This window comes from Caloenas nicobarica, chromosome Z (assembly GCF_036013445.1).
Source record: "Caloenas nicobarica isolate bCalNic1 chromosome Z, bCalNic1.hap1, whole genome shotgun sequence".
Lineage (NCBI taxonomy): Eukaryota > Metazoa > Chordata > Aves > Columbiformes > Columbidae > Caloenas > Caloenas nicobarica.
This window is the reverse complement of record NC_088284.1, coordinates 75,937,637-75,962,146: the sequence shown is the minus strand read 5'-3', so window position 1 is coordinate 75,962,146 and position 24,510 is coordinate 75,937,637. Positions and strand designations below refer to the sequence as shown.

Here is a 24,510-nt window from a genome sequence, read left to right as displayed (position 1 = left end):
TGGGGCTGCCAAGGACCACGTTCCTTGGCCAACTGCAGCCAAGGGTGCTAGGAAGGTCACAGAAGCTGGGTTTCGCTCTGTCCCCCTCCTGATGGGAGGGCAGTGCTGCCAGGGATCAGGGGGTCGGGAATGCCTTGCAGACCGCAGGGCTGAGTGACACGGCCGGACTGAGGGGAAGGGCTGTGCCCTTGGTCTGCCAGGAGCTGAGCCACAAGTCAGGCTTTCTCTGTGATACCTGCAAGATTGTCTCTGGACCGTTTGCAGAAAAAAAGTCAAATGGAGAAAGCCACCAGGTCTTGTCGCCTTGTCCAACATAAGTCTTGGATGTCCTCTGCTTGTCGATGGTGCCACCTGACGTGAAGACGGCCAGAGGTTAGGAGCTGAAGCAGCGCATTCAGCTCTATTTGTCAGGCTTGAAAGCAGAGCTGGGCAGACTTTGGGGGGTGCCACACCCAAACTAAGGGCAGCGAGATTTCCTGTCTGCGTACCTATGGATCCCATTGCCCAGTCAGGCATCTGGTGGTAGTTTTCCAGCACCTTTTCCATTGCCCTCTGGGTCAAGTCCAAAATTTCCTGGGAAAAATGTGGGGAATGGAGTTATGGCAGTGAACACAAAGACTCTCACCGGCTGCTCTGCATGAACACTGAGGCCTAGCACCGAGCCAAAGAGTGCCTCTGCATCAGAAACCCCAAGGCAAGACCTGTGGGAAAAGCTGCCGACTTGGAGAGTGCCAAGAGGAAGCAGCAGGAGGGAGCCCAAAAAGGTAGCAGGGTCCCAGATCTACCCCTGGCACCTTTACCTCTCTCTTCTCCTCTTGGACACCATGCTCTTCCAGGACCAATCTCACTGCCTGCAGGATGTTCCTCTTGGCAGCAGACACCTGAGCCTGTGTCTCCTTGAGTTGCCGCATCTGCTCCAGCCAAGCCTGTGACTTCCTGGAGACACAGGGAAAGCAGCTCTTGTCCAGCAGCTGCCCAGTCTCTGCAGGCAGGCTCCAAGCCTTGTGCAGAGAGGGGGCCCCTGGGCTTGGCTCAGCCCCGTCTCCCAGCCCCTTTCCTTCCTCTGCTTCACAAATGGCTCCCTTCCAGCACCACAGCTGGCAGAGCGGGAAGCTCAGGAGTCCTGGATGCCAGGCGAGTGAGTGTGGGCAGCACCAAGCCAGCTGAGATGGCTCCACAGAGTTCGTGCCCTGGCAAGACAGTGCTCTTACCTCAGAGACTCCAGCTCCTCTTCAGAAAGCTCTGACTTGTCCTGCAAGATAAAGAACAGGGATGGTGGACCTCTGAAGAAGCTCGTTGGCTGACAAAATGGACCCTTTGGAGAGACACTCCATTGCAGCAAGCATGAGGAACACTGCCCGGGCTTCCCAAAGGAGACTCTACCAGGCAGAGCTGGCAGAAATTCCGGCTGCTTGGATTCTCTTTGGGAGACCCTGACCCGAAGCCTGGGGTCTGTAACAGCCACGTCCAGCAGAGCATCTTTCGGGTCTCCAGCTGACCGCCAAAGCACTCCGAGAGCCATGCAGGCAGCAAAGGCACCTTCTGCCAAAGTGCTCCATGCCTCAGCCTGGCAGCCTGCAGAGCTCACTCGGGAAGATCCCTCTCCGAGTTGAACCCCATGCAGGCGCTAAGGAGATTGAAGGACAGACAGCAGTGACCCCAACACATCCCACCCTCTCCCTCAGCGGTGATGGGCATTTCGTACTAGGTGTCCCATCTTCCCAGGCCAGGCAGGAGGGCAGAGCTATGGCCTTGGCAAGTGTTGGCTTTACACAGCAAGAGACACTTACACGCAACGTTCCAAGTCCCCAGACCGGCAAGTCAAAGTAGTAAAAACCAGCAGCTGTGGGTCACATTGAGAAGAGAGAGTTATTTTCCTCAGCAGCTGGTCCCTCTCCCGCACACTGAGTGGGCCGGTTTTGGTCGGGGATACTCACAAAACGCGATGAAAATGCACAGGGCAAAGAGCCCCAGCACCCTCGTGGCAAACATGTCTGGCACCTCTGCAGGCCCAGCACACTGGCCACGTGGAGCGAAAATCCTGGTCTCGTCTCGAGATGCAAACGCCACTTCTCGAGCCGTCCACCAGCTGCTCAAAGCACCAGCTTTGTGCTGCTGCCCACGTCTGCAACGTGGGATTTTACAGAGGGCAGCGATTATGACCTCACCACAGCCGACTGGTGACGTCCATTAAGACCTCAGAGGGGCTGCCCTGGCGGGGGCTGCTGTGCCCTTTTGGAGGGACAGACCCTGTGGGTTCACCCACACCTGCAGCTCCCCGAGACAAGGGCCCCAGAAGCACCCGGAGCACCGGGACCAGCACCTACTTGTCTGCCCGGGCAAGCTGCTGTGCCCTGACGCATCTCCTCCTGTGCCAGGCGATGCCCTGACCTGTGCTCCAGGCAGGAAGGTCGTTTGGTGAGAATTCGCAGAGTTTGACCCCTCAGCTAGATCAGGGAATTGCCCTTTTTGCACTCAGGCATTGCCAGGTGCTGATGACAGTGAACTGCGGAGCCACCGGGGTCAGTCCAGAGGCAGAACTGGTTTAAGCACTCCCCCCAAACTTGGTGTGCAGGTGTGTCCCGGAGGCAAACGAAAAGTCCATTCAGGCAGGCAAACAGACTTCATTCTAGCCAGAACTCTTTAGCCAATAAACCAACTAGAAAGAGGTTTTCTCCAAATCATTTATCTCTCTGACAACATTCTAAAACAGGTTCGCATACCAGTTGAGGATATAATTATCGTACGACCACATAAGAATAATGAGGATCCACAGCATGCATTCGCTCCCAAAAAAACAGAACAAGAGGCCTCTTTCACTCAAGGGTACCCAGCAGAAAATAATCGCTTGCCTGGTTTGGGATGGGACTCACGTAAGAATAAATCCAGAAGAAAAGTCACCAAAGAGGAGGCGAGGGCACTTAGTGCCAGGAAGGCTGCTTAAACAGTGTCCCAACCTAAGGGAGGGCTCCGTTGACAGACCTCCTGCTCTGAGAAGACCACTCAAAGGGGGTCTTCAGCTGGGGCCCCATTTTATTGCCTGGTGGGATCTGGCTGTGGTCATTACAAGCCCTACAAAACCAGATATGGGTTAACCGATGTGTTCAGATATTCCAAGCCTCAGCCCGTGGCTCGAGGAAAGCGTTGGCTGCCTGGAGATGCCACCCCCACCAAAACCACTATGATGTTGGGAACTTCAGCAAATATTCTGGGGTTGCATTTATTGAAATCACAGATTCAGAGTATCACTTTGGCTGCAAGAGACCCTCATCAGAACCAACCACTGACCTTACTCTGGCACTAAGCCACGTCCATCTACACATCTTTTAAACACCTCCAGGGACAGTGACTCAACTGCTTCCCTGAGCCGCCTGTTCCAGTGCACAAGCAGAGCTGCCACACAACTTCTTTATTACTCTCCCTAAAGGAGCTGTGGTGCCTGCGTGTGGTCGTCATGTCTCGCCCTCTTCCATGCACCTGTACTCGGTACACATAGGTGTACTCTGGGTTTCCCCAGTTGCTCTCCACCTGGAATCTGATGTTCCGAAAGGCACCAGAGGGCTCTGAAGAGTGATGCGGGTTCCCTATGTGACCACGCTATGATTGCTGTGTGGTGGGGCTAAATCCACTCAGTAGCTAGCCTTCTGAAGGGAATTCTATGGGCCAGCTAGTCCTCTGCCATCACACCGCTTTGCATTTCCAATCAAGTGAACAGTAAGTTAATCTCTGAATAGTCACTCATCACTTTTATTCTTCCCTTCCAACACACTGTACTTTTTGCTGTGATTTTTAGCTTGGGCAGCAGCGTGTCCATGTTTTTTTGTGTAGTGATGCTGGGTTAGATTTGAGTTGATGGTTTCTGGTGGCAGGCAGCCCAGCAGCGGTGCCTGACCACAGCTTGAAGAGCACTCTTATGGAGCACAGGATGCAACATGTGCCACGGTGGGAGGGAAGGGCTACCAAGAACACCAGTCCCCGCTTTTTGCTTTCCCCTTCCCCCAGCTTAAACCCTCTCACCCGTTCCTAGTGCTTGGCATAGTCACTCATTACTGTTCCCGCAGGCTTCGGGATGCTGGCAACGGTGGAAGAGTTTGTGAGCCTGAGGAAAGCAAATAAAGAGCTGTGGTGCAAGGGATCAGGAAGGCCTCTGTGGAGCACAGCAGGCCCTCTGTACTTGGGAGGACTGTTTGCAAGCTCTGCCTGCACCAAAATCCTTTCCCCAGCTCCTCTCCCCTTCTCCGCCTGCCTCCCAGCCCCACTACTGTGGTTGCTTACAAGATCTCTGGTGCTGACAACACCTGCAACCACATACGCCCTTGTTCTTTCCCCCCAGCATTCTGGCAGGCAGGCAGGCCTCGCATGTTCCTTGTCCCTGCTGCTGGCTCTGTGGCTGTGTGGGCAGTTTTGTGGTGCCCAGTGTGGGCAGCCCAGGGCTGTGGGGGACGCCCTGCGTGTGTGACCAGTTCTCCACCCACCTGGGCTCCCTGCCCTGCTGAGCACTTTCAGTGCCTTGGATTTAGTGTAAATGAGATTTTAGGGATAACTGAAGGAGCCCCTTTGGGACAGTTTCCCCAGTCGTTATGGAGAACTACTACGGGACATGACATTGGTGTTCAAGAAACAACACTTGCTCAGGCCACATTGCTCTTTGCCCCACAGCACTCATGAATGTCCTCCTTGCTGCCCTAATCCCAGACAACATAACAGCTGGGTGGATCTAGGACTTAACAAATCCCACTCAGTCACTGGTTTTTAGGCTGTCCTTATGTACAGATGAACTTGAAGTTACTTAAGAAATGTTCCATTATGCCCCTTGGTAACTGTCAGAGACTGAAAAGAATTACATCTCAAACCTTGTGCCAAACCAGTAGCTCCAGCCTCAGGAGATGGGACATTGTCAGACTGAAACCTCAAATATTGTAGGCTAGTAGCAGGAGGTGGGATACTCAGGATAAGGCGAATTGTGATTTACATACCAACAATGAGCTAAGGAGCAACAAAGGCCTCTGGCCTTTCACCTTATTGGAGCTTTTGAGGGCTCCTGGTTCTCTCTAAGGAATCTTAAGCCTTCCAGCTGTGAATGGGAACTCATAATACTGCTAAGCCACTTCTGTAAAATTATGAAGACCCACGGCGCTTGCTCTGGGGAGAGGTGCACTCGCAGAACACAGGTCCAGCCCCATGATGGTCCAAGCACGGCAAGGATGCTGTGCAAGAGCAGAGGAAAAAGCCCTGTGGTGCTCTGCAAGGGGAACGAGAGGAAACGGTGGGCACAGCCCCAGGAGAAGGGGGAGGAAGCAGCACACGTGGGGACAGCAACGCCACCTGCACTATTAGTAACACCAAGACTTCCTCTGCACGTTTCCGGCCTTTATTGTCTTTTACTGCCTGACAACCAGGCCTAGCAGGCCAGGAGCCCTTGGTGTCCGCCACAAGCCCCAGCTGCTGGCCCAGATCTGGTTTGGGCAGAGCCTGGGCCGTTCTAGTGCTGCCGGCGGGGTGGTCTCTTGGTGGCTGGAGAAGAGGCCTGGGGGCTGCCCTGCCGGCCCTCCTCTTCGGGGGTCGCCGTGGCCCCCAGGAGACCATTCCCTGCGCTGACTGGCAAAAGATGGACGTGGCGCGGCCTCCTCGAACTCCTCCTGGGGCTCTTCCTGCTCCCCAGGGATAGGAAGGGGGCAGAGGGAGGGCTGCCGGGACCCCCACGGAGGGCAGCTGCTGAGGTGCCGGGCCGGTCGCCCACGTTGTCTCCTTCAGGGCTGCTGGAGGGGGCCGGACCAGGCAGGGGAGACCATCCTTGGGAGGCAGCGGGGCCAGGGCAGCCACGGGGCTGCGCTCCCGCTCCCCGGCAGCACGGCTGTCCTCCAGGCCCAGCACACGGCGGGGCTCCCTGCTGCAGAGTTGCACAGCGCCGTCAATAAACTGATGCACTAATGTCACCAAGCGGTTGTGGAGCGTGGCCCCCAGCAGCTGGACCAGGAGATCTTCATCCAGCCCCAAGAAGACCAGGAGGACCTCACCAGGTCCTCCGCTGTGGCTGCCCGTGAAGACCCGTTCCCAGAGAGCTATCCCAGCAATGAAGATACACAAGCTGCCAAACAACTTCTTTATTAATCTTCCTACAGGACCTGTAGCGCTTGCCGGTCGCCATCATGTCCCGCCCTCTTCCCGTGCACCTGTACTCGGTACACACAGGTGTACTCTGGGTTTCCCCAGTTGCTCTCCACCTGGAATCTGATGTACCGAAAGGTCCTGGGAAGCTCCTTCTGGAAAGAAACGGGGGGAGCTAGCATTACACAGGTGGCAAGAGCCACATCACATCGCCAGAGCCCCCTCTGCGCACTCTCCCCCTGCTGAGGACCAAATGGCAGCACTGACCAAGGAGGAGCAAGGGCAACCAGGCTCCTCTTTGCCAGCGCCCCGCAGGAGCCCTCTGTGCCTGGAAAGCCAAGGCCTGGCCTCAGAGGCTGCTGAGGGCAGCTGTGGAACCCGGAGGCGCTTGGCTGCCCGGCCTGCCGTGGCAGGTGGGGACAGTCCTGCTGAGGGGGGAACACGTCTGCCGTCCTCCCTCCCGCCATCCCCCTGACGGGGACTGGTTCCCTTCCCGGCCCTGCTCCCACTGCTGCTTTCTCTGCAATGGCCCAAGGAAAAGGAAAGCCCTGGCAAAGGTGGGGCAGCTGCCTCGGCCAGCACAGCAAAGCACCATTTTCTTCCTCTTGCCCCCTTCCCCGCAGACAACAGGGAGCGTGGCAGAGCAGAGCCTGGCTGGGCTGATCCTCTGCCCTCTTTCCCCCAGCGACTTGCAGACAGTGCTGCCTTCTCCCTGGGCATCCTGCCACAGCTCCGGCGGTACCTGCACATGGAACGTCTGAGCGATCTCCTTGTTCACGTCGTAGGTGAACGTCCCCAGGGGAGTTTCTGCCCCTGCCTCATCCACTCCCTCAAAGACAAGAGGCAAAGGCAGCAGGTCAGGCCCGAGCGGGCGTCAGGAGAAGGGCACGCCGAGGCCAAAGCCAGGAACCCTTCCCCACCTCCCTGGGCTCTAGCGGTAGTCTACACAGCTTCGGGTGCCTCTGGGTCAGGCTGCTTTGAGCGCGTGCTCCAGGATGCTTGGCCACGAAGCAGACAAGCCCCAGAGGCACAGAACCCCACGTGCCCCCAGCAGTGCCCAGGGGATGCCGTGCTCTGCAGCAGCCAGCCCCAGGGAGATGTCTGAGGAAGGCGCCATGGGAAGCACAGCTCTGGAACAGCTTTTCCCTGGGGCCAGGCACACCTGAGAAGCGCAAGGCAACGACTTACAAAGACAGCAAACTCTTTCGGGGCTTCGCTGACTTCCCCATGAGGAGAGACTGCCTCGGAGATGTGCCAGACAGTGAAAGCCGTTGGCCAGATGTCTACAGGCAGCCGGATGACCACGTGTCCCCGAGATCCTCGGAAAGCCCAGCATTTTCCAGGGGCAATATGGTGCTGAAAGCAGAAAGCCATGAGCATCAGTGGCGAGGCAACCAAAGAGACAAGAGAGCTTCCTGTTAGGCCAGAAGCAGAGACCTTGCCTTGCATGTGGGCTTCAGTCCTCCTCCTAAATTAATACAAGCCTATGGATAACAGGGCAATATGGAGGTGATTCTAGAAAACCTCTGAGCTCTACCACCTTTTGCAAGCTGTCTCTGCTTTCTCAGAATTTGCAGAGACAGGGCAGGTCTCCTAGTGGACCTCACCACATCTCCCTTTGAAAACTAGGCTGCAGTGCAGGGCCCATGGATCGTCTCTGCCTGCTACCATGGCTCAGCACCCCCCACCACTGCCACCCCCTCTGGAAAGGGGCCTTCAGAGAGAGATGAGGTGAGGCAGTGGGGCTGCCAAGGACCACGTTCCTTGGCCAACTGCAGCCAAGGGTGCTAGGAAGGTCACAGAAGCTGGGTTTCGCTCTGTCCCCCTCCTGATGGGAGGGCAGTGCTGCCAGGGATCAGGGGGTCGGGAATGCCTTGCAGACCGCAGGGCTGAGTGACACGGCCGGACTGAGGGGAAGGGCTGTGCCCTTGGTCCGCCAGGAGCTGAACCACAAGTCAGGCTTTCTCTGTGATACCTGCAAGATTGTCCCTGGACCGTTTGCAGAAAAAAAGTCAAATGGAGAAAGCCACCAGGTCTTGTCGCCTTGTCCAACATAAGTCTTGGATGTCCTCTGCTTGTCGATGGTGCCACCTGACGTGAAGATGGCCAGAGGTTAGGAGCTGAAGCAGCGCATTCAGCTCTATTTGTCAGGCTTGAAAGCAGAGCTGGGCAGACTTTGGGGGGTGCCACACCCAAACCAAGGGCAGCGAGATTTCCTGTCTGTGTACCTATGGATCCCATTGCCCAATCAGGCATCTGGTGGTAGTTTTCCAGCACCTTTTCCATTGCCCTCTGGGTCAAGTCCAAAATTTCCTGGGAAAAATGTGGGGAATGGAGTTATGGCAGTGAACACAAAGACTCTCACCGGCTGCTCTGCATGAACACTGAGGCCTAGCACCGAGCCAAAGAGTGCCTCTGCATCAGAAACCCCAAGGCAAGACCTGTGGGAAAAGCTGCCGACTTGGAGAGTGCCAAGAGGAAGCAGCAGGAGGGAGCCCAAAAAGGTAGCAGGGTCCCAGATCTACCCCTGGCACCTTTACCTCTCTCTTCTCCTCTTGGACACCATGCTCTTCCAGGACCAATCTCACTGCCTGCAGGATGTTCCTCTTGGCAGCAGACACCTGAGCCTGTGTCTCCTTGAGTTGCCGCATCTGCTCCAGCCAAGCCTGTGACTTCCTGGAGACACAGGGAAAGCAGCTCTTGTCCAGCAGCTGCCCAGTCTCTGCAGGCAGGCTCCAAGCCTTGTGCAGAGAGGGGCCCCCTGGGCTTGGCTCAGCCCCGTCTCCCAGCCCCTTTCCTTCCTCTGCTTCACAAATGGCTCCCTTCCAGCACCACAGCTGGCAGAGCGGGAAGCTCAGGAGTCCTGGATGCCAGGCGAGTGAGTGTGGGCAGCACCAAGCCAGCTGAGATGGCTCCACAGAGTTCGTGCCCTGGCAAGACAGTGCTCTTACCTCAGAGACTCCAGCTCCTCTTCAGAAAGCTCTGACTTGTCCTGCAAGATAAAGAACAGGGATGGTGGACCTCTGAAGAAGCTCGTTGGCTGACAAAATGGACCCTTTGGAGAGACACTCCATTGCAGCAAGCATGAGGAACACTGCCCGGGCTTCCCAAAGGAGACTCTACCAGGCAGAGCTGGCAGAAATTCCGGCTGCTTGGATTCTCTTTGGGAGACCCTGACCCGAAGCCTGGGGTCTGTAACAGCCACGTCCAGCAGAGCATCTTTCGGGTCTCCACCTGACCGCCAAAGCACTCCGAGAGCCATGCAGGCAGCAAAGGCACCTTCTGCCAAAGTGCTCCATGCCTCAGCCTGGCAGCCTGCAGAGCTCACTCGGGAAGATCCCTCTCCGAGTTGAACCCCATGCAGGCGCTAAGGAGATTGAAGGACAGACAGCAGTGACCCCAACACATCCCACCCTCTCCCTCAGCGGTGATGGGCATTTCGTACTAGGTGTCCCATCTTCCCAGGCCAGGCAGGAGGGCAGAGCTATGGCCTTGGCAAGTGTTGGCTTTACACAGCAAGAGACACTTACACGCAACGTTCCAAGTCCCCAGACCGGCAAGTCAAAGTAGTAAAAACCAGCAGCTGTGGGTCACATTGAGAAGAGAGGGTTATTTTCCTCAGCAGCTGGTCCCTCTCCTGCACACTGAGTGGGCCGGTTTTGGTCGGGGATACTCACAAAACGCGATGAAAATGCACAGGGCAAAGAGCCCCAGCACCCTCGTGGCAAACATGTCTGGCACCTCTGCAGGCCCAGCACACTGGCCACGTGGAGCGAAAATCCTGGTCTCGTCTCGAGATGCAAACGCCACTTCTCGAGCCGTCCACCAGCTGCTCAAAGCACCAGCTTTGTGCTGCTGCCCACGTCTGCAACGTGGGATTTTACAGAGGGCAGCGATTATGACCTCACCACAGCCGACTGGTGACGTCCATTAAGACCTCAGAGGGGCTGCCCTGGCGGGGGCTGCTGTGCCCTTTTGGAGGGACAGACCCTGTGGGTTCACCCACACCTGCAGCTCCCCGAGACAAGGGCCCCAGAAGCACCCGGAGCACCGGGACTAGCACCTACTTGTCTGCCTGGGCAAGCTGCTGTGCCCTGACGCATCTCCTCCTGTGCCAGGCGATGCCCTGACCTGTGCTCCAGGCAGGAAGGTCGTTTGGTGAGAATTCGCAGAGTTTGACCACTCAGCTAGATCAGGGAATTGCCCTTTTTGCACTCAGGCATTGCCAGGTGCTGATGACAGTGAACTGCGGAGCCACCGGGGTCAGTCCAGAGGCAGAACTGATTTAAGCACTCCCCCCAAACTTGGTGTGCAGGTGTGTCCCGGAGGCAAACGAAAAGTCCATTCAGGCAGGCAAACAGACTTCATTCTAGCCAGAACTCTTTAGCCAATAAACCAACTAGAAAGAGGTTTTCTCCAAATCATTTATCTCTCTGACAACATTCTAAAACAGGTTCGCATACCAGTTGAGGATATAATTATCGTACGACCACATAAGAATAATGAGGATCCACAGCATGCATTCGCTCCCAAAAAAACAGAACAAGAGGCCTCTTTCACTCAAGGGTACCCAGCAGAAAATAATCGCTTGCCTGGTTTGGGATGGGACTCACGTAAGAATAAATCCAGAAGAAAAGTCACCAAAGAGGAGGCGAGGGCACTTAGTGCCAGGAAGGCTGCTTAAACAGTGTCCCAACCTAAGGGAGGGCTCCGTTGACAGACCTCCTGCTCTGAGAAGACCACTCAAAGGGGGTCTTCAGCTGGGGCCCCATTTTATTGCCTGGTGGGATCTGGCTGTGGTCATTACAAGCCCTACAAAACCAGATATGGGTTAACCGATGTGTTCAGATATTCCAAGCCTCAGCCCGTGGCTCGAGGAAAGCGTTGGCTGCCTGGAGATGCCACCCCCACCAAAACCACTATGATGTTGGGAACTTCAGCAAATATTCTGGGGTTGCATTTATTGAAATCACAGATTCAGAGTATCACTTTGGCTGCAAGAGACCCTCATCAGAACCAACCACTGACCTTACTCTGGCACTAAGCCATGTCCATCTACACATCTTTTAAACACCTCCAGGGACAGTGACTCAACTGCTTCCCTGAGCCGCCTGTTCCAGTGCACAAGCAGAGCTGCCACACAACTTCTTTATTACTCTCCCTAAAGGAGCTGTGGTGCCTGCGTGTGGTCGTCATGTCTCGCCCTCTTCCATGCACCTGTACTCGGTACACACAGGTGTACTCTGGGTTTCCCCAGTTGCTCTCCACCTGGAATCTGATGTTCCGAAAGGCACCAGAGGGCTCTGAAGAGTGATGCGGGTTCCCTATGTGACCACGCTACGATTGCTGTGTGGTGGGGCTAAATCCACTCAGTAGCTAGCCTTCTGAAGGGAATTCTATGGGCCAGCTAGTCCTCTGCCATCACACCGCTTTGCATTTCCAATCAAGTGAACAGTAAGTTAATCTCTGAATAGTCACTCATCACTTTTATTCTTCCCTTCCAACACACTGTACTTTTTGCTGTGATTTTTAGCTTGGGCAGCAGCGTGTCCATGTTTTTTGTGTAGTGATGCTGGGTTAGATTTGAGTTGATGGTTTCTGGTGGCAGGCAGCCCAGCAGCGGTGCCTGACCACAGCTTGAAGAGCACTCTTATGGAGCACAGGATGCAACATGTGCCACGGTGGGAGGGAAGGGCTACCAAGAACACCAGTTCCCGCTTTTTGCTTTCCCCTTCCCCCAGCTTAAACCCTCTCACCCGTTCCTAGTGCTTAGCATAGTCACTCATTACTGTTCCCCCAGGCTTAGGGATGCCGGCAACGGTGGAAGAGTTTGTGAGCCTGAGGAAAGCAAATAAAGAGCTGTGGTGCAAGGGATCAGGAAGGCCTCTGTGGAGCACAGCAGGCCCTCTGTACTTGGGAGGACTGTTTGCAAGCTCTGCCTGCACCAAAATCCTTTCCCCAACTCCTCTCCCCTTCTCCGCCTGCCTCCCAGCCCCACTACTGTGGTTGCTTACAAGATCTCTGGTGCTGACAACACCTGCAACCACATACGCCCTTGTTCTTTCCCCCCAGCATTCTGGCAGGCAGGCAGGCCTCGCATGTTCCTTGTCCCTGCTGCTGGCTCTGTGGCTGTGTGGGCAGTTTTGTGGTGCCCAGTGTGGGCAGCCCAGGGCTGTGGGGGACGCCCTGCGTGTGTGACCAGTTCTCCACCCACCTGGGCTCCCTGCCCTGCTGAGCACTTTCAGTGCCTTGGATTTAGTGTAAATGAGATTTTAGGGATAACTGAAGGAGCCCTTTTGGGACAGTTTCCCCAGTCGTTATGGAGAACTACTACGGGACATGACATTGGTGTTCAAGAAACAACACTTGCTCAGGCCACATTGCTCTTTGCCCCACAGCACTCATGAATGTCCTCCTTGCTGCCCTAATCCCAGACAACATAACAGCTGGGTGGATCTAGGACTTAACAAATCCCACTCAGTCACTGGTTTTTAGGCTGTCCTTATGTACAGATGAACTTGAAGTTACTTTAGAAATGTTCCATTATGCCCCTTGGTAACTGTCAGAGACTGAAAAGAATTACATCTCAAACCTTGTGCCAAACCAGTAGCTCCAGCCTCAGGAGATGGGACATTGTCAGACTGAAACCTCAAATATTGTAGGCTAGTAGCAGGAGGTGGGATACTCAGGATAAGGCGAATTGTGATTTACATACCAACAATGAGCTAAGGAGCAACAAAGGCCTCTGGCCTTTCACCTTATTGGAGCTTTTGAGGGCTCCTGGTTCTCTCTAAGGAATCTTAAGCCTTCCAGCTGTGAATGGGAACTCATAATACTGCTAAGCCACTTCTGTAAAATTATGAAGACCCACGGCGCTTGCTCTGGGGAGAGGTGCACTCGCAGAACACAGGTCCAGCCCCATGATGGTCCAAGCACGGCAAGGATGCTGTGCAAGAGCAGAGGAAAAAGCCCTGTGGTGCTCTGCAAGGGGAACGAGAGGAAACGGTGGGCACAGCCCCAGGAGAAGGGGGAGGAAGCAGCACACGTGGGGACAGCAACGCCACCTGCACTATTAGTAACACCAAGACTTCCTCTGCACGTTTCCGGCCTTTATTGTCTTTTACTGCCTGACAACCAGGCCTAGCAGGCCAGAAGCCCTTGGTGTCCGCCACAAGCCCCAGCTGCTGCCCCAGATCTGGTTTGGGCAGAGCCACGGCCGTTCTAGTGCTGCCGGCGGGGTGGTCTCTTGGTGGCTGGAGAAGAGGCCTGGGGGCTGCCCTGCCGGCCCTCCTCTTCGGGGGTCGCCGTGGCCCCCAGGAGACCATTCCCTGCGCTGACTGGCGAAAGATGGACGTGGCGCGGCCTCCTCGAACTCCTCCTGGGGCTCTTCCTGCTCCCCAGGGATAGGAAGGGGGCAGAGGGAGGGCTGCCGGGACCCCCACGGAGGGCAGCTGCTGAGGTGCTGGGCTGGACGCCCACGTTGTCTCCTTCAGGGCTGCTGGAGGGGGCCGGACCAGGCAGGGGAGACCATCCTTGGGAGGCAGCGGGGCCAGGGCAGCCATGGGGCTGCGCTCCCGCTCCCCGGCAGCACGGCCGTCCTCCAGGCCCAGCACACCTGGGGCTCCCTGCTGCAGAGTTGCACAGCGCCGTCAATAAACTGATGCACTAATGTCACCAAGCGGTTGTGGAGCATGGCCTCCAGCAGCTGGACCAGGAGATCTTCATCCAGCCCCAAGAAGACCAGGAGGACCTCACCAGGTCCTCCGCTGTGGCTGCCCGTGAAGACCCGTTCCCAGAGAGCTATCCCAGCAATGAAGATACACAAGCTGCCAAACAACTTCTTTATTAATCTTCCTACAGGACCTGTAGCGCTTGCCGGTCGCCATCATGTCCTGCCCTCTTCCCGTGCACCTGTACTCGGTACACACAGGTGTACTCTGGGTTTCCCCAGTTGCTCTCCACCTGGAATCTGATGTACCGAAAGGTCCTGGGAAGCTCCTTCTGGAAAGAAACGGGGGGAGCTAGCATTACACAGGTGGCAAGAGCCACATCACATCGCCAGAGCCCCCTCTGCGCACTCTCCCCCTGCTGAGGACCAAATGGCAGCACTGACCAAGGAGGAGCTAGGGCAACCAGGCTCCTCTTTGCCAGCACCCCGCAGGAGCCCTCTGTGCCTGGAAAGCCAAGGCCTGGCCTCAGAGGCTGCTGAGGGCAGCTGTGGAACCCGGAGGCGCTTGGCTGCCCAGCCTGCCGTGGCAGCTGGGGACAGTCCTGCTGAGGGGGGAACACGTCTGCCGTCCTCCCTCCTGCCATCCCCCTGACGGGGACTGGTTCCCTTCCCGGCCCTGCTCCCACTGCTGCTTTCTCTGCAATGGCCCAAGGAAAAGGAAAGCCCTGGCAAAGGTGGGGCAGCTGCCTCGGCCAGCACAGCAAAGCACCATTTTCTTCCCCTTGCTCTCTTCCCCGCAGACAACAAGGAGCGTGGGAGAGCAGAGCCTGGCTGGGCTGATCCTCTGCCCTCTTTCCCCCAGCGACTTGCAGACAGTGCTGCCTTCTCCCTGGGCATCCTGCCACAGCTCCGGCGGTACCTGCACATGGAACGTCTGAGCGATCTCCTTGTTCACGTCGTAGGTGAACGTCCCCAGGGGAGTTTCTGCCCCTGCCTCATCCACTCCCTCAAAGACAAGAGACAAAGGCAGCAGGTCAGGCCCGAGCGGGCGTCAGGAGAAGGGCACGCCGAGGCCAAAGCCAGGAACCCTTCCCCACCTCCCTGGGCTCTAGCGGTAGTCTACACAGCTTTGGGTGCCTCTGGGTCAGGCTGCTTTGAGCACGTGCTCCAGGATGCTTGGCCACGAAGCAGACAAGCCCCAGAGGCACAGAACCCCACGTGCCCCCAGCAGTGCCCAGGGGATGCCGTGCTCTGCAGCAGCCAGCCCCAGGGAGATGTCTGAGGAAGGCGCCATGGGAAGCACAGCTCTGGAACAGCTTTTCCCTGGGGCCAGGCACACCTGAGAAGCGCAAGGCAACGACTTACAAAGACAGCAAACTCTTTCGGGGCTTCGCTGACTTCCCCATGAGGAGAGACTGCCTCGGAGATGTGCCAGACAGTGAAAGCCGTTGGCCAGATGTCTACAGGCAGCCGGATGACCACGTGTCCCCGAGATCCTCGGAAAGCCCAGCATTTTCCAGGGGCAATACGGTGCTGAAAGCAGAAAGCCATGAGCATCAGTGGCAAGGCAACCAAAGAGACAAGAGAGCTTCCTGTTAGGCCAGAAGCAGAGACCTTGCCTTGCATGTGGGCTTCAGTCCTCCTCCTAAATTAATACAAGCCTATGGATAATAGGGCAATATGGAGGTGATTCTAGAAAACCTCTGAGCTCTACCGCCTTTTGCAAGCTGTCTCTGCTTTCTCAGAATTTGCAGAGACAGGGCAGGTCTCCTAGTGGACCTCACCACATCTCCCTTTGAAAACTAGGCTGCAGTGCAGGGCCCATGGATCGTCTCTGCCTGCTACCATGGCTCAGCACCCCCCACCACTGCCACCCCCTCTGGAAAGGGGCCTTCAGAGAGAGATGAGGTGAGGCAGTGGGGCTGCCAAGGACCACGTTCCTTGGCCAACTGCAGCCAAGGGTGCTAGGAAGGTCACAGAAGCTGGGTTTCGCTCTGTCCCCCTCCTGATGGGAGGGCAGTGCTGCCAGGGATCAGGGGGTCGGGAATGCCTTGCAGACCGCAGGGCTGAGTGACACGGCCGGACTGAGGGGAAGGGCTGTGCCCTTGGTCTGCCAGGAGCTGAGCCACAAGTCAGGCTTTCTCTGTGATACCTGCAAGATTGTCTCTGGACCGTTTGCAGAAAAAAAGTCAAATGGAGAAAGCCACCAGGTCTTGTCGCCTTGTCCAACATAAGTCTTGGATGTCCTCTGCTTGTCGATGGTGCCACCTGACGTGAAGATGGCCAGAGGTTAGGAGCTGAAGCAGCGCATTCAGCTCTATTTGTCAGGCTTGAAAGCAGAGCTGGGCAGACTTTGGGGGGTGCCACACCCAAACTAAGGGCAGCGAGATTTCCTGTCTGCGTACCTATGGATCCCATTGCCCAGTCAGGCATCTGGTGGTAGTTTTCCAGCACCTTTTCCATTGCCCTCTGGGTCAAGTCCAAAATTTCCTGGGAAAAATGTGGGGAATGGAGTTATGGCAGTGAACACAAAGACTCTCACCGGCTGCTCTGCATGAACACTGAGGCCTAGCACCGAGCCAAAGAGTGCCTCTGCATCAGAAACCCCAAGGCAAGACCTGTGGGAAAAGCTGCCGACTTGGAGAGTGCCAAGAGGAAGCAGCAGGAGGGAGCCCAAAAAGGTAGCAGGGTCCCAGATCTACCCCTGGCACCTTTACCTCTCTCTTCTCCTCTTGGACACCATGCTCTTCCAGGACCAATCTCACTGCCTGCAGGATGTTCCTCTTGGCAGCAGACACCTGAGCCTGTGTCTCCTTGAGTTGCCGCATCTGCTCCAGCCAAGCCTGTGACTTCCTGGAGACACAGGGAAAGCAGCTCTTGTCCAGCAGCTGCCCAGTCTCTGCAGGCAGGCTCCAAGCCTTGTGCAGAGAGGGGGCCCCTGGGCTTGGCTCAGCCCCGTCTCCCAGCCCCTTTCCTTCCTCTGCTTCACAAATGGCTCCCTTCCAGCACCACAGCTGGCAGAGCGGGAAGCTCAGGAGTCCTGGATGCCAGGCGAGTGAGTGTGGGCAGCACCAAGCCAGCTGAGATGGCTCCACAGAGTTCGTGCCCTGGCAAGACAGTGCTCTTACCTCAGAGACTCCAGCTCCTCTTCAGAAAGCTCTGACTTGTCCTGCAAGATAAAGAACAGGGATGGTGGACCTCTGAAGAAGCTCGTTGGCTGACAAAAGGGACCCTTTGGAGAGACACTCCATTGCAGCAAGCATGAGGAACACTGCCCGGGCTTCCCAAAGGAGACTCTACCAGGCAGAGCTGGCAGAAATTCCGGCTGCTTGGATTCTCTTTGGGAGACCCTGACCCGAAGCCTGGGGTCTGTAACAGCCACGTCCAGCAGAGCATCTTTCGGGTCTCCACCTGACCGCCAAAGCACTCCGAGAGCCATGCAGGCAGCAAAGGCACCTTCTGCCAAAGTGCTCCATGCCTCAGCCTGGCAGCCTGCAGAGCTCACTCGGGAAGATCCCTCTCCGAGTTGAACCCCATGCAGGCGCTAAGGAGATTGAAGGACAGACAGCAGTGACCCCAACACATCCCACCCTCTCCCTCAGCGGTGATGGGCATTTCGTACTAGGTGTCCCATCTTCCCAGGCCAGGCAGGAGGGCAGAGCTATGGCCTTGGCAAGTGTTGGCTTTACACAGCAAGAGACACTTACACGCAACGTTCCAAGTCCCCAGACCGGCAAGTCAAAGTAGTAAAAACCAGCAGCTGTGGGTCACATTGAGAAGAGAGAGTTATTTTCCTCAGCAGCTGGTCCCTCTCCCGCACACTGAGTGGGCCGGTTTTGGTCGGGGATACTCACAAAACGCGATGAAAATGCACAGGGCAAAGAGCCCCAGCACCCTCGTGGCAAACATGTCTGGCACCTCTGCAGGCCCAGCACACTGGCCACGTGGAGCGAAAATCCTGGTCTCGTCTCGAGATGCAAACGCCACTTCTCGAGCCGTCCACCAGCTGCTCAAAGCACCAGCTTTGTGCTGCTGCCCACGTCTGCAACGTGGGATTTTACAGAGGGCAGCGATTATGACCTCACCACAGCCGACTGGTGACGTCCATTAAGACCTCAGAGGGGCTGCCCTGGCGGGGGCTGCTGTGCCCTTTTGGAGGGACAGACCCGGTGGGTTCACCCACACCTGCAGCTCCCCGAGACAAGGGCCCCAGAAGCACCCGGAGCACCGGGACCAGCACCTACTTGTCTGCCCGGGCAAGCTGCTGTGCCCTGACGCATCTCCTCCTGTGCCAGGCGATGCCCTGACCTGTGCTCCAGGCAGGAAGGTCGTTTGGTGAGAATTCGCAGAGTTTGACCACTCAGCTAGATCAGGGAATTGCCCTTTTTGCACTCAGGCATTGCCAGGTGCTGATGACAGTGAACTGCGGAGCCACCGGGGTCAGTCCAGAGGCAGAACTGGTTTAAGCACTCCCCCCAAACTTGGTGTGCAGGTGTGTCCCGGAGGCAAACGAAAAGTCCATTCAGGCAGGCAAACAGACTTCATTCTAGCCAGAACTCTTTAGCCAATAAACCAACTAGAAAGAGGTTTTCTCCAAATCATTTATCTCTCTGACAACATTCTAAAACAGGTTCGCATACCAGTTGAGGATATAATTATCGTACGACCACATAAGAATAATGAGGATCCACAGCATGCATTCGCTCCCAAAAAAACAGAACAAGAGGCCTCTTTCACTCAAGGGTACCCAGCAGAAAATAATCGCTTGCCTGGTTTGGGATGGGACTCACGTAAGAATAAATCCAGAAGAAAAGTCACCAAAGAGGAGGCGAGGGCACTTAGTGCCAGGAAGGCTGCTTAAACAGTGTCCCAACCTAAGGGAGGGCTCCGTTGACAGACCTCCTGCTCTGAGAAGACCACTCAAAGGGGGTCTTCAGCTGGGGCCCCATTTTATTGCCTGGTGGGATCTGGCTGTGGTCATTACAAGCCCTACAAAACCAGATATGGGTTAACCGATGTGTTCAGATATTCCAAGCCTCAGCCCGTGGCTCGAGGAAAGCGTTGGCTGCCTGGAGATGCCACCCCCACCAAAACCACTATGATGTTGGGAACTTCAGCAAATATTCTGGGGTTGCATTTATTGAAATCACAGATTCAGAGTATCACTTTGGCTGCAAGAGACCCTCATCAGAACCAACCACTGACCTTACTCTGGCACTAAGCCACGTCCATCTACACATCTTTTAAACACCTCCAGGGACAGTGACTCAACTGCTTCCCTGAGCCGCCTGTTCCAGTGCACAAGCAGAGCTGCCACACAACTTCTTTATTACTCTCCCTAAAGGAGCTGTGGTGCCTGCGTGTGGTCGTCATGTCTCGCCCTCTTCCATGCACCTGTACTCGGTACACATAGGTGTACTCTGGGTTTCCCCAGTTGCTCTCCACCTGGAATCTGATGTTCCGAAAGGCACCAGAGGGCTCTGAAGAGTGATGCGGGTTCCCTATGTGACCACGCTATGATTGCTGTGTGGTGGGGCTAAATCCACTCAGTAGCTAGCCTTCTGAAGGGAATTCTATGGGCCAGCTAGTCCTCTGCCATCACACCGCTTTGCATTTCCAATCAAGTGAACAGTAAGTTAATCTCTGAATAGTCACTCATCACTTTTATTCTTCCCTTCCAACACACTGTACTTTTTGCTGTGATTTTTAGCTTGGGCAGCAGCGTGTCCATGTTTTTTTGTGTAGTGATGCTGGGTTAGATTTGAGTTGATGGTTTCTGGTGGCAGGCAGCCCAGCAGCGGTGCCTGACCACAGCTTGAAGAGCACTCTTATGGAGCACAGGATGCAACATGTGCCACGGTGGGAGGGAAGGGCTACCAAGAACACCAGTCCCCGCTTTTTGCTTTCCCCTTCCCCCAGCTTAAACCCTCTCACCCGTTCCTAGTGCTTGGCATAGTCACTCATTACTGTTCCCGCAGGCTTCGGGATGCTGGCAACGGTGGAAGAGTTTGTGAGCCTGAGGAAAGCAAATAAAGAGCTGTGGTGCAAGGGATCAGGAAGGCCTCTGTGGAGCACAGCAGGCCCTCTGTACTTGGGAGGACTGTTTGCAAGCTCTGCCTGCACCAAAATCCTTTCCCCAGCTCCTCTCCCCTTCTCCGCCTGCCTCCCAGCCCCACTACTGTGGTTGCTTACAAGATCTCTGGTGCTGACAACACCTGCAACCACATACGCCCTTGTTCTTTCCCCCCAGCATTCTGGCAGGCAGGCAGGCCTCGCATGTTCCTTGTCCCTGCTGCTGGCTCTGTGGCTGTGTGGGCAGTTTTGTGGTGCCCAGTGTGGGCAGCCCAGGGCTGTGGGGGACGCCCTGCGTGTGTGACCAGTTCTCCACCCACCTGGGCTCCCTGCCCTGCTGAGCACTTTCAGTGCCTTGGATTTAGTGTAAATGAGATTTTAGGGATAACTGAAGGAGCCCCTTTGGGACAGTTTCCCCAGTCGTTATGGAGAACTACTACGGGACATGACATTGGTGTTCAAGAAACAACACTTGCTCAGGCCACATTGCTCTTTGCCCCACAGCACTCATGAATGTCCTCCTTGCTGCCCTAATCCCAGACAACATAACAGCTGGGTGGATCTAGGACTTAACAAATCCCACTCAGTCACTGGTTTTTAGGCTGTCCTTATGTACAGATGAACTTGAAGTTACTTAAGAAATGTTCCATTATGCCCCTTGGTAACTGTCAGAGACTGAAAAGAATTACATCTCAAACCTTGTGCCAAACCAGTAGCTCCAGCCTCAGGAGATGGGACATTGTCAGACTGAAACCTCAAATATTGTAGGCTAGTAGCAGGAGGTGGGATACTCAGGATAAGGCGAATTGTGATTTACATACCAACAATGAGCTAAGGAGCAACAAAGGCCTCTGGCCTTTCACCTTATTGGAGCTTTTGAGGGCTCCTGGTTCTCTCTAAGGAATCTTAAGCCTTCCAGCTGTGAATGGGAACTCATAATACTGCTAAGCCACTTCTGTAAAATTATGAAGACCCACGGCGCTTGCTCTGGGGAGAGGTGCACTCGCAGAACACAGGTCCAGCCCCATGATGGTCCAAGCACGGCAAGGATGCTGTGCAAGAGCAGAGGAAAAAGCCCTGTGGTGCTCTGCAAGGGGAACGAGAGGAAACGGTGGGCACAGCCCCAGGAGAAGGGGGAGGAAGCAGCACACGTGGGGACAGCAACGCCACCTGCACTATTAGTAACACCAAGACTTCCTCTGCACGTTTCCGGCCTTTATTGTCTTTTACTGCCTGACAACCAGGCCTAGCAGGCCAGGAGCCCTTGGTGTCCGCCACAAGCCCCAGCTGCTGGCCCAGATCTGGTTTGGGCAGAGCCTGGGCCGTTCTAGTGCTGCCGGCGGGGTGGTCTCTTGGTGGCTGGAGAAGAGGCCTGGGGGCTGCCCTGCCGGCCCTCCTCTTCGGGGGTCGCCGTGGCCCCCAGGAGACCATTCCCTGCGCTGACTGGCAAAAGATGGACGTGGCGCGGCCTCCTCGAACTCCTCCTGGGGCTCTTCCTGCTCCCCAGGGATAGGAAGGGGGCAGAGGGAGGGCTGCCGGGACCCCCACGGAGGGCAGCTGCTGAGGTGCCGGGCCGGTCGCCCACGTTGTCTCCTTCAGGGCTGCTGGAGGGGGCCGGACCAGGCAGGGGAGACCATCCTTGGGAGGCAGCGGGGCCAGGGCAGCCACGGGGCTGCGCTCCCGCTCCCCGGCAGCACGGCTGTCCTCCAGGCCCAGCACACGGCGGGGCTCCCTGCTGCAGAGTTGCACAGCGCCGTCAATAAACTGATGCACTAATGTCACCAAGCGGTTGTGGAGCGTGGCCCCCAGCAGCTGGACCAGGAGATCTTCATCCAGCCCCAAGAAGACCAGGAGGACCTCACCAGGTCCTCCGCTGTGGCTGCCCGTGAAGACCCGTTCCCAGAGAGCTATCCCAGCAATGAAGATACACAAGCTGCCAAACAACTTCTTTATTAATCTTCCTACAGGACCTGTAGCGCTTGCCGGTCGCCATCATGTCCCGCCCTCTTCCCGTGCACCTGTACTCGGTACAAACAGGTGTACTCTGGGTTTCCCCAGTTGCTCTCCACCTGGAATCTGATGTACCGAAAGGTCCTGGGAAGCTCCTTCTGGAAAGAAACGGGGGGAGCTAGCATTACACAGGTGGCAAGAGCCACATCACATCGCCAGAGCCCCCTCTGCGCACTCTCCCCCTGCTGAGGACCAAATGGCAGCACTGACCAAGGAGGAGCAAGGGCAACCAGGCTCCTCTTTGCCAGCGCCCCGCAGGAGCCCTCTGTGCCTGGAAAGCCAAGGCCTGGCCTCAGAGGCTGCTGAGGGCAGCTGTGGAACCCGGAGGCGCTTGGCTGCCCGGCCTGCCGTGGCAGCTGGGGACAGTCCTGCTGAGGGGGGAACACGTCTGCCGTCCTCCCTCCCGCCATCCCCCTGACGGGGACTGGTTCCCTTCCCGGCCCTGCTCCCACTGCTGCTTTCTCTGCAATGGCCCAAGGAAAAGGAAAGCCCTGGCAAAGGTGGAGCAGCTGCCTCGGCCAGCACAGCAAAGCACCATTTTCTTCCCCTTGCTCTCTTCCCCGCAGACAACAGGGAGCGTGGCAGAGCAGAGCCTGGCTGGGCTGATCCTCTGCCCTCTTTCCCCCAGCGACTTGCAGACAGTGCTGCCTTCTCCCTGGGCATCCTGCCACAGCTCCGGCGGTACCTGCACATGGAACGTCTGAGCGATCTCCTTGTTCACGTCGTAGGTGAACGTCCCCAGGGGAGTTTCTGCCCCTGCCTCATCCACTCCCTCAAAGACAAGAGGCAAAGGCAGCAGGTCAGGCCCGAGCGGGCGTCAGGAGAAGGGCACGCCGAGGCCAAAGCCAGGAACCCTTCCCCACCTCCCTGGGCTCTAGCGGTAGTCTACACAGCTTCGGGTGCCTCTGGGTCAGGCTGCTTTGAGCGCGTGCTCCAGGATGCTTGGCCACGAAGCAGACAAGCCCCAGAGGCACAGAACCCCACGTGCCCCCAGCAGTGCCCAGGGGATGCCGTGCTCTGCAGCAGCCAGCCCCAGGGAGATGTCTGAGGAAGGCGCCATGGGAAGCACAGCTCTGGAACAGCTTTTCCCTGGGGCCAGGCACACCTGAGAAGCGCAAGGCAACGACTTACAAAGACAGCAAACTCTTTCGGGGCTTCGCTGACTTCCCCATGAGGAGAGACTGCCTCGGAGATGTGCCAGACAGTGAAAGCCGTTGGCCAGATGTCTACAGGCAGCCGGATGACCACGTGTCCCCGAGATCCTCGGAAAGCCCAGCATTTTCCAGGGGCAATACGGTGCTGAAAGCAGAAAGCCATGAGCATCAGTGGCGAGGCAACCAAAGAGACAAGAGAGCTTCCTGTTAGGCCAGAAGCAGAGACCTTGCCTTGCATGTGGGCTTCAGTCCTCCTCCTAAATTAATACAAGCCTATGGATAACAGGGCAATATGGAGGTGATTCTAGAAAACCTCTGAGCTCTACCACCTTTTGCAAGCTGTCTCTGCTTTCTCAGAATTTGCAGAGACAGGGCAGGTCTCCTAGTGGACCTCACCACATCTCCCTTTGAAAACTAGGCTGCAGTGCAGGGCCCATGGATCGTCTCTGCCTGCTACCATGGCTCAGCACCCCCCACCACTGCCACCCCCTCTGGAAAGGGGCCTTCAGAGAGAGATGAGGTGAGGCAGTGGGGCTGCCAAGGACCACGTTCCTTGGCCAACTGCAGCCAAGGGTGCTAGGAAGGTCACAGAAGCTGGGTTTCGCTCTGTCCCCCTCCTGATGGGAGGGCAGTGCTGCCAGGGATCAGGGGGTCGGGAATGCCTTGCAGACCGCAGGGCTGAGTGACACGGCCGGACTGAGGGGAAGGGCTGTGCCCTTGGTCCGCCAGGAGCTGAACCACAAGTCAGGCTTTCTCTGTGATACCTGCAAGATTGTCCCTGGACCGTTTGCAGAAAAAAAGTCAAATGGAGAAAGCCACCAGGTCTTGTCGCCTTGTCCAACATAAGTCTTGGATGTCCTCTGCTTGTCGATGGTGCCACCTGACGTGAAGATGGCCAGAGGTTAGGAGCTGAAGCAGCGCATTCAGCTCTATTTGTCAGGCTTGAAAGCAGAGCTGGGCAGACTTTGGGGGGTGCCACACCCAAACCAAGGGCAGCGAGATTTCCTGTCTGTGTACCTATGGATCCCATTGCCCAATCAGGCATCTGGTGGTAGTTTTCCAGCACCTTTTCCATTGCCCTCTGGGTCAAGTCCAAAATTTCCTGGGAAAAATGTGGGGAATGGAGTTATGGCAGTGAACACAAAGACTCTCACCGGCTGCTCTGCATGAACACTGAGGCCTAGCACCGAGCCAAAGAGTGCCTCTGCATCAGAAACCCCAAGGCAAGACCTGTGGGAAAAGCTGCCGACTTGGAGAGTGCCAAGAGGAAGCAGCAGGAGGGAGCCCAAAAAGGTAGCAGGGTCCCAGATCTACCCCTGGCACCTTTACCTCTCTCTTCTCCTCTTGGACACCATGCTCTTCCAGGACCAATCTCACTGCCTGCAGGATGTTCCTCTTGGCAGCAGACACCTGAGCCTGTGTCTCCTTGAGTTGCCGCATCTGCTCCAGCCAAGCCTGTGACTTCCTGGAGACACAGGGAAAGCAGCTCTTGTCCAG

The 24,510-nt window shown here is 56.3% G+C and overlaps 3 protein-coding genes across 3 annotated transcripts; all 3 read right to left on the bottom strand.

Annotated features, from left to right (window-relative positions):
* Positions 1 to 1,584: 1,584 nt before the first annotated feature.
* LOC136002119 (SUN domain-containing protein 3-like) lies at positions 1,585 to 8,678 on the bottom strand (the record flags this gene model as incomplete). The annotated part of the gene is made up of 8 exons (XM_065656953.1): positions 1,585 to 1,627; positions 5,741 to 6,034; positions 6,121 to 6,263; positions 6,851 to 6,937; positions 7,297 to 7,464; positions 8,084 to 8,199; positions 8,337 to 8,421; positions 8,649 to 8,678. Coding segments are annotated over 8 exons (966 nt in total), but the record flags the coding sequence as incomplete, so codon positions are not given.
* Positions 8,679 to 9,432: 754 nt separating this feature from the next.
* On the bottom strand, positions 9,433 to 16,524 carry LOC136002118 (SUN domain-containing protein 3-like; the record flags this gene model as incomplete). Its single annotated transcript, XM_065656952.1, has 9 exons — positions 9,433 to 9,475; positions 13,588 to 13,736; positions 13,784 to 13,880; positions 13,967 to 14,109; positions 14,697 to 14,783; positions 15,143 to 15,310; positions 15,930 to 16,045; positions 16,183 to 16,267; positions 16,495 to 16,524. Coding segments are annotated over 9 exons (918 nt in total), but the record flags the coding sequence as incomplete, so codon positions are not given.
* A 754-nt stretch (positions 16,525 to 17,278) lies between these two features.
* Positions 17,279 to 24,372, bottom strand: LOC136002117 (SUN domain-containing protein 3-like; the record flags this gene model as incomplete). Its single annotated transcript, XM_065656951.1, has 10 exons — positions 17,279 to 17,321; positions 17,863 to 17,926; positions 19,111 to 19,229; positions 21,435 to 21,728; positions 21,815 to 21,957; positions 22,545 to 22,631; positions 22,991 to 23,158; positions 23,778 to 23,893; positions 24,031 to 24,115; positions 24,343 to 24,372. Coding segments are annotated over 10 exons (1,149 nt in total), but the record flags the coding sequence as incomplete, so codon positions are not given.
* Positions 24,373 to 24,510: the final 138 nt, after the last annotated feature.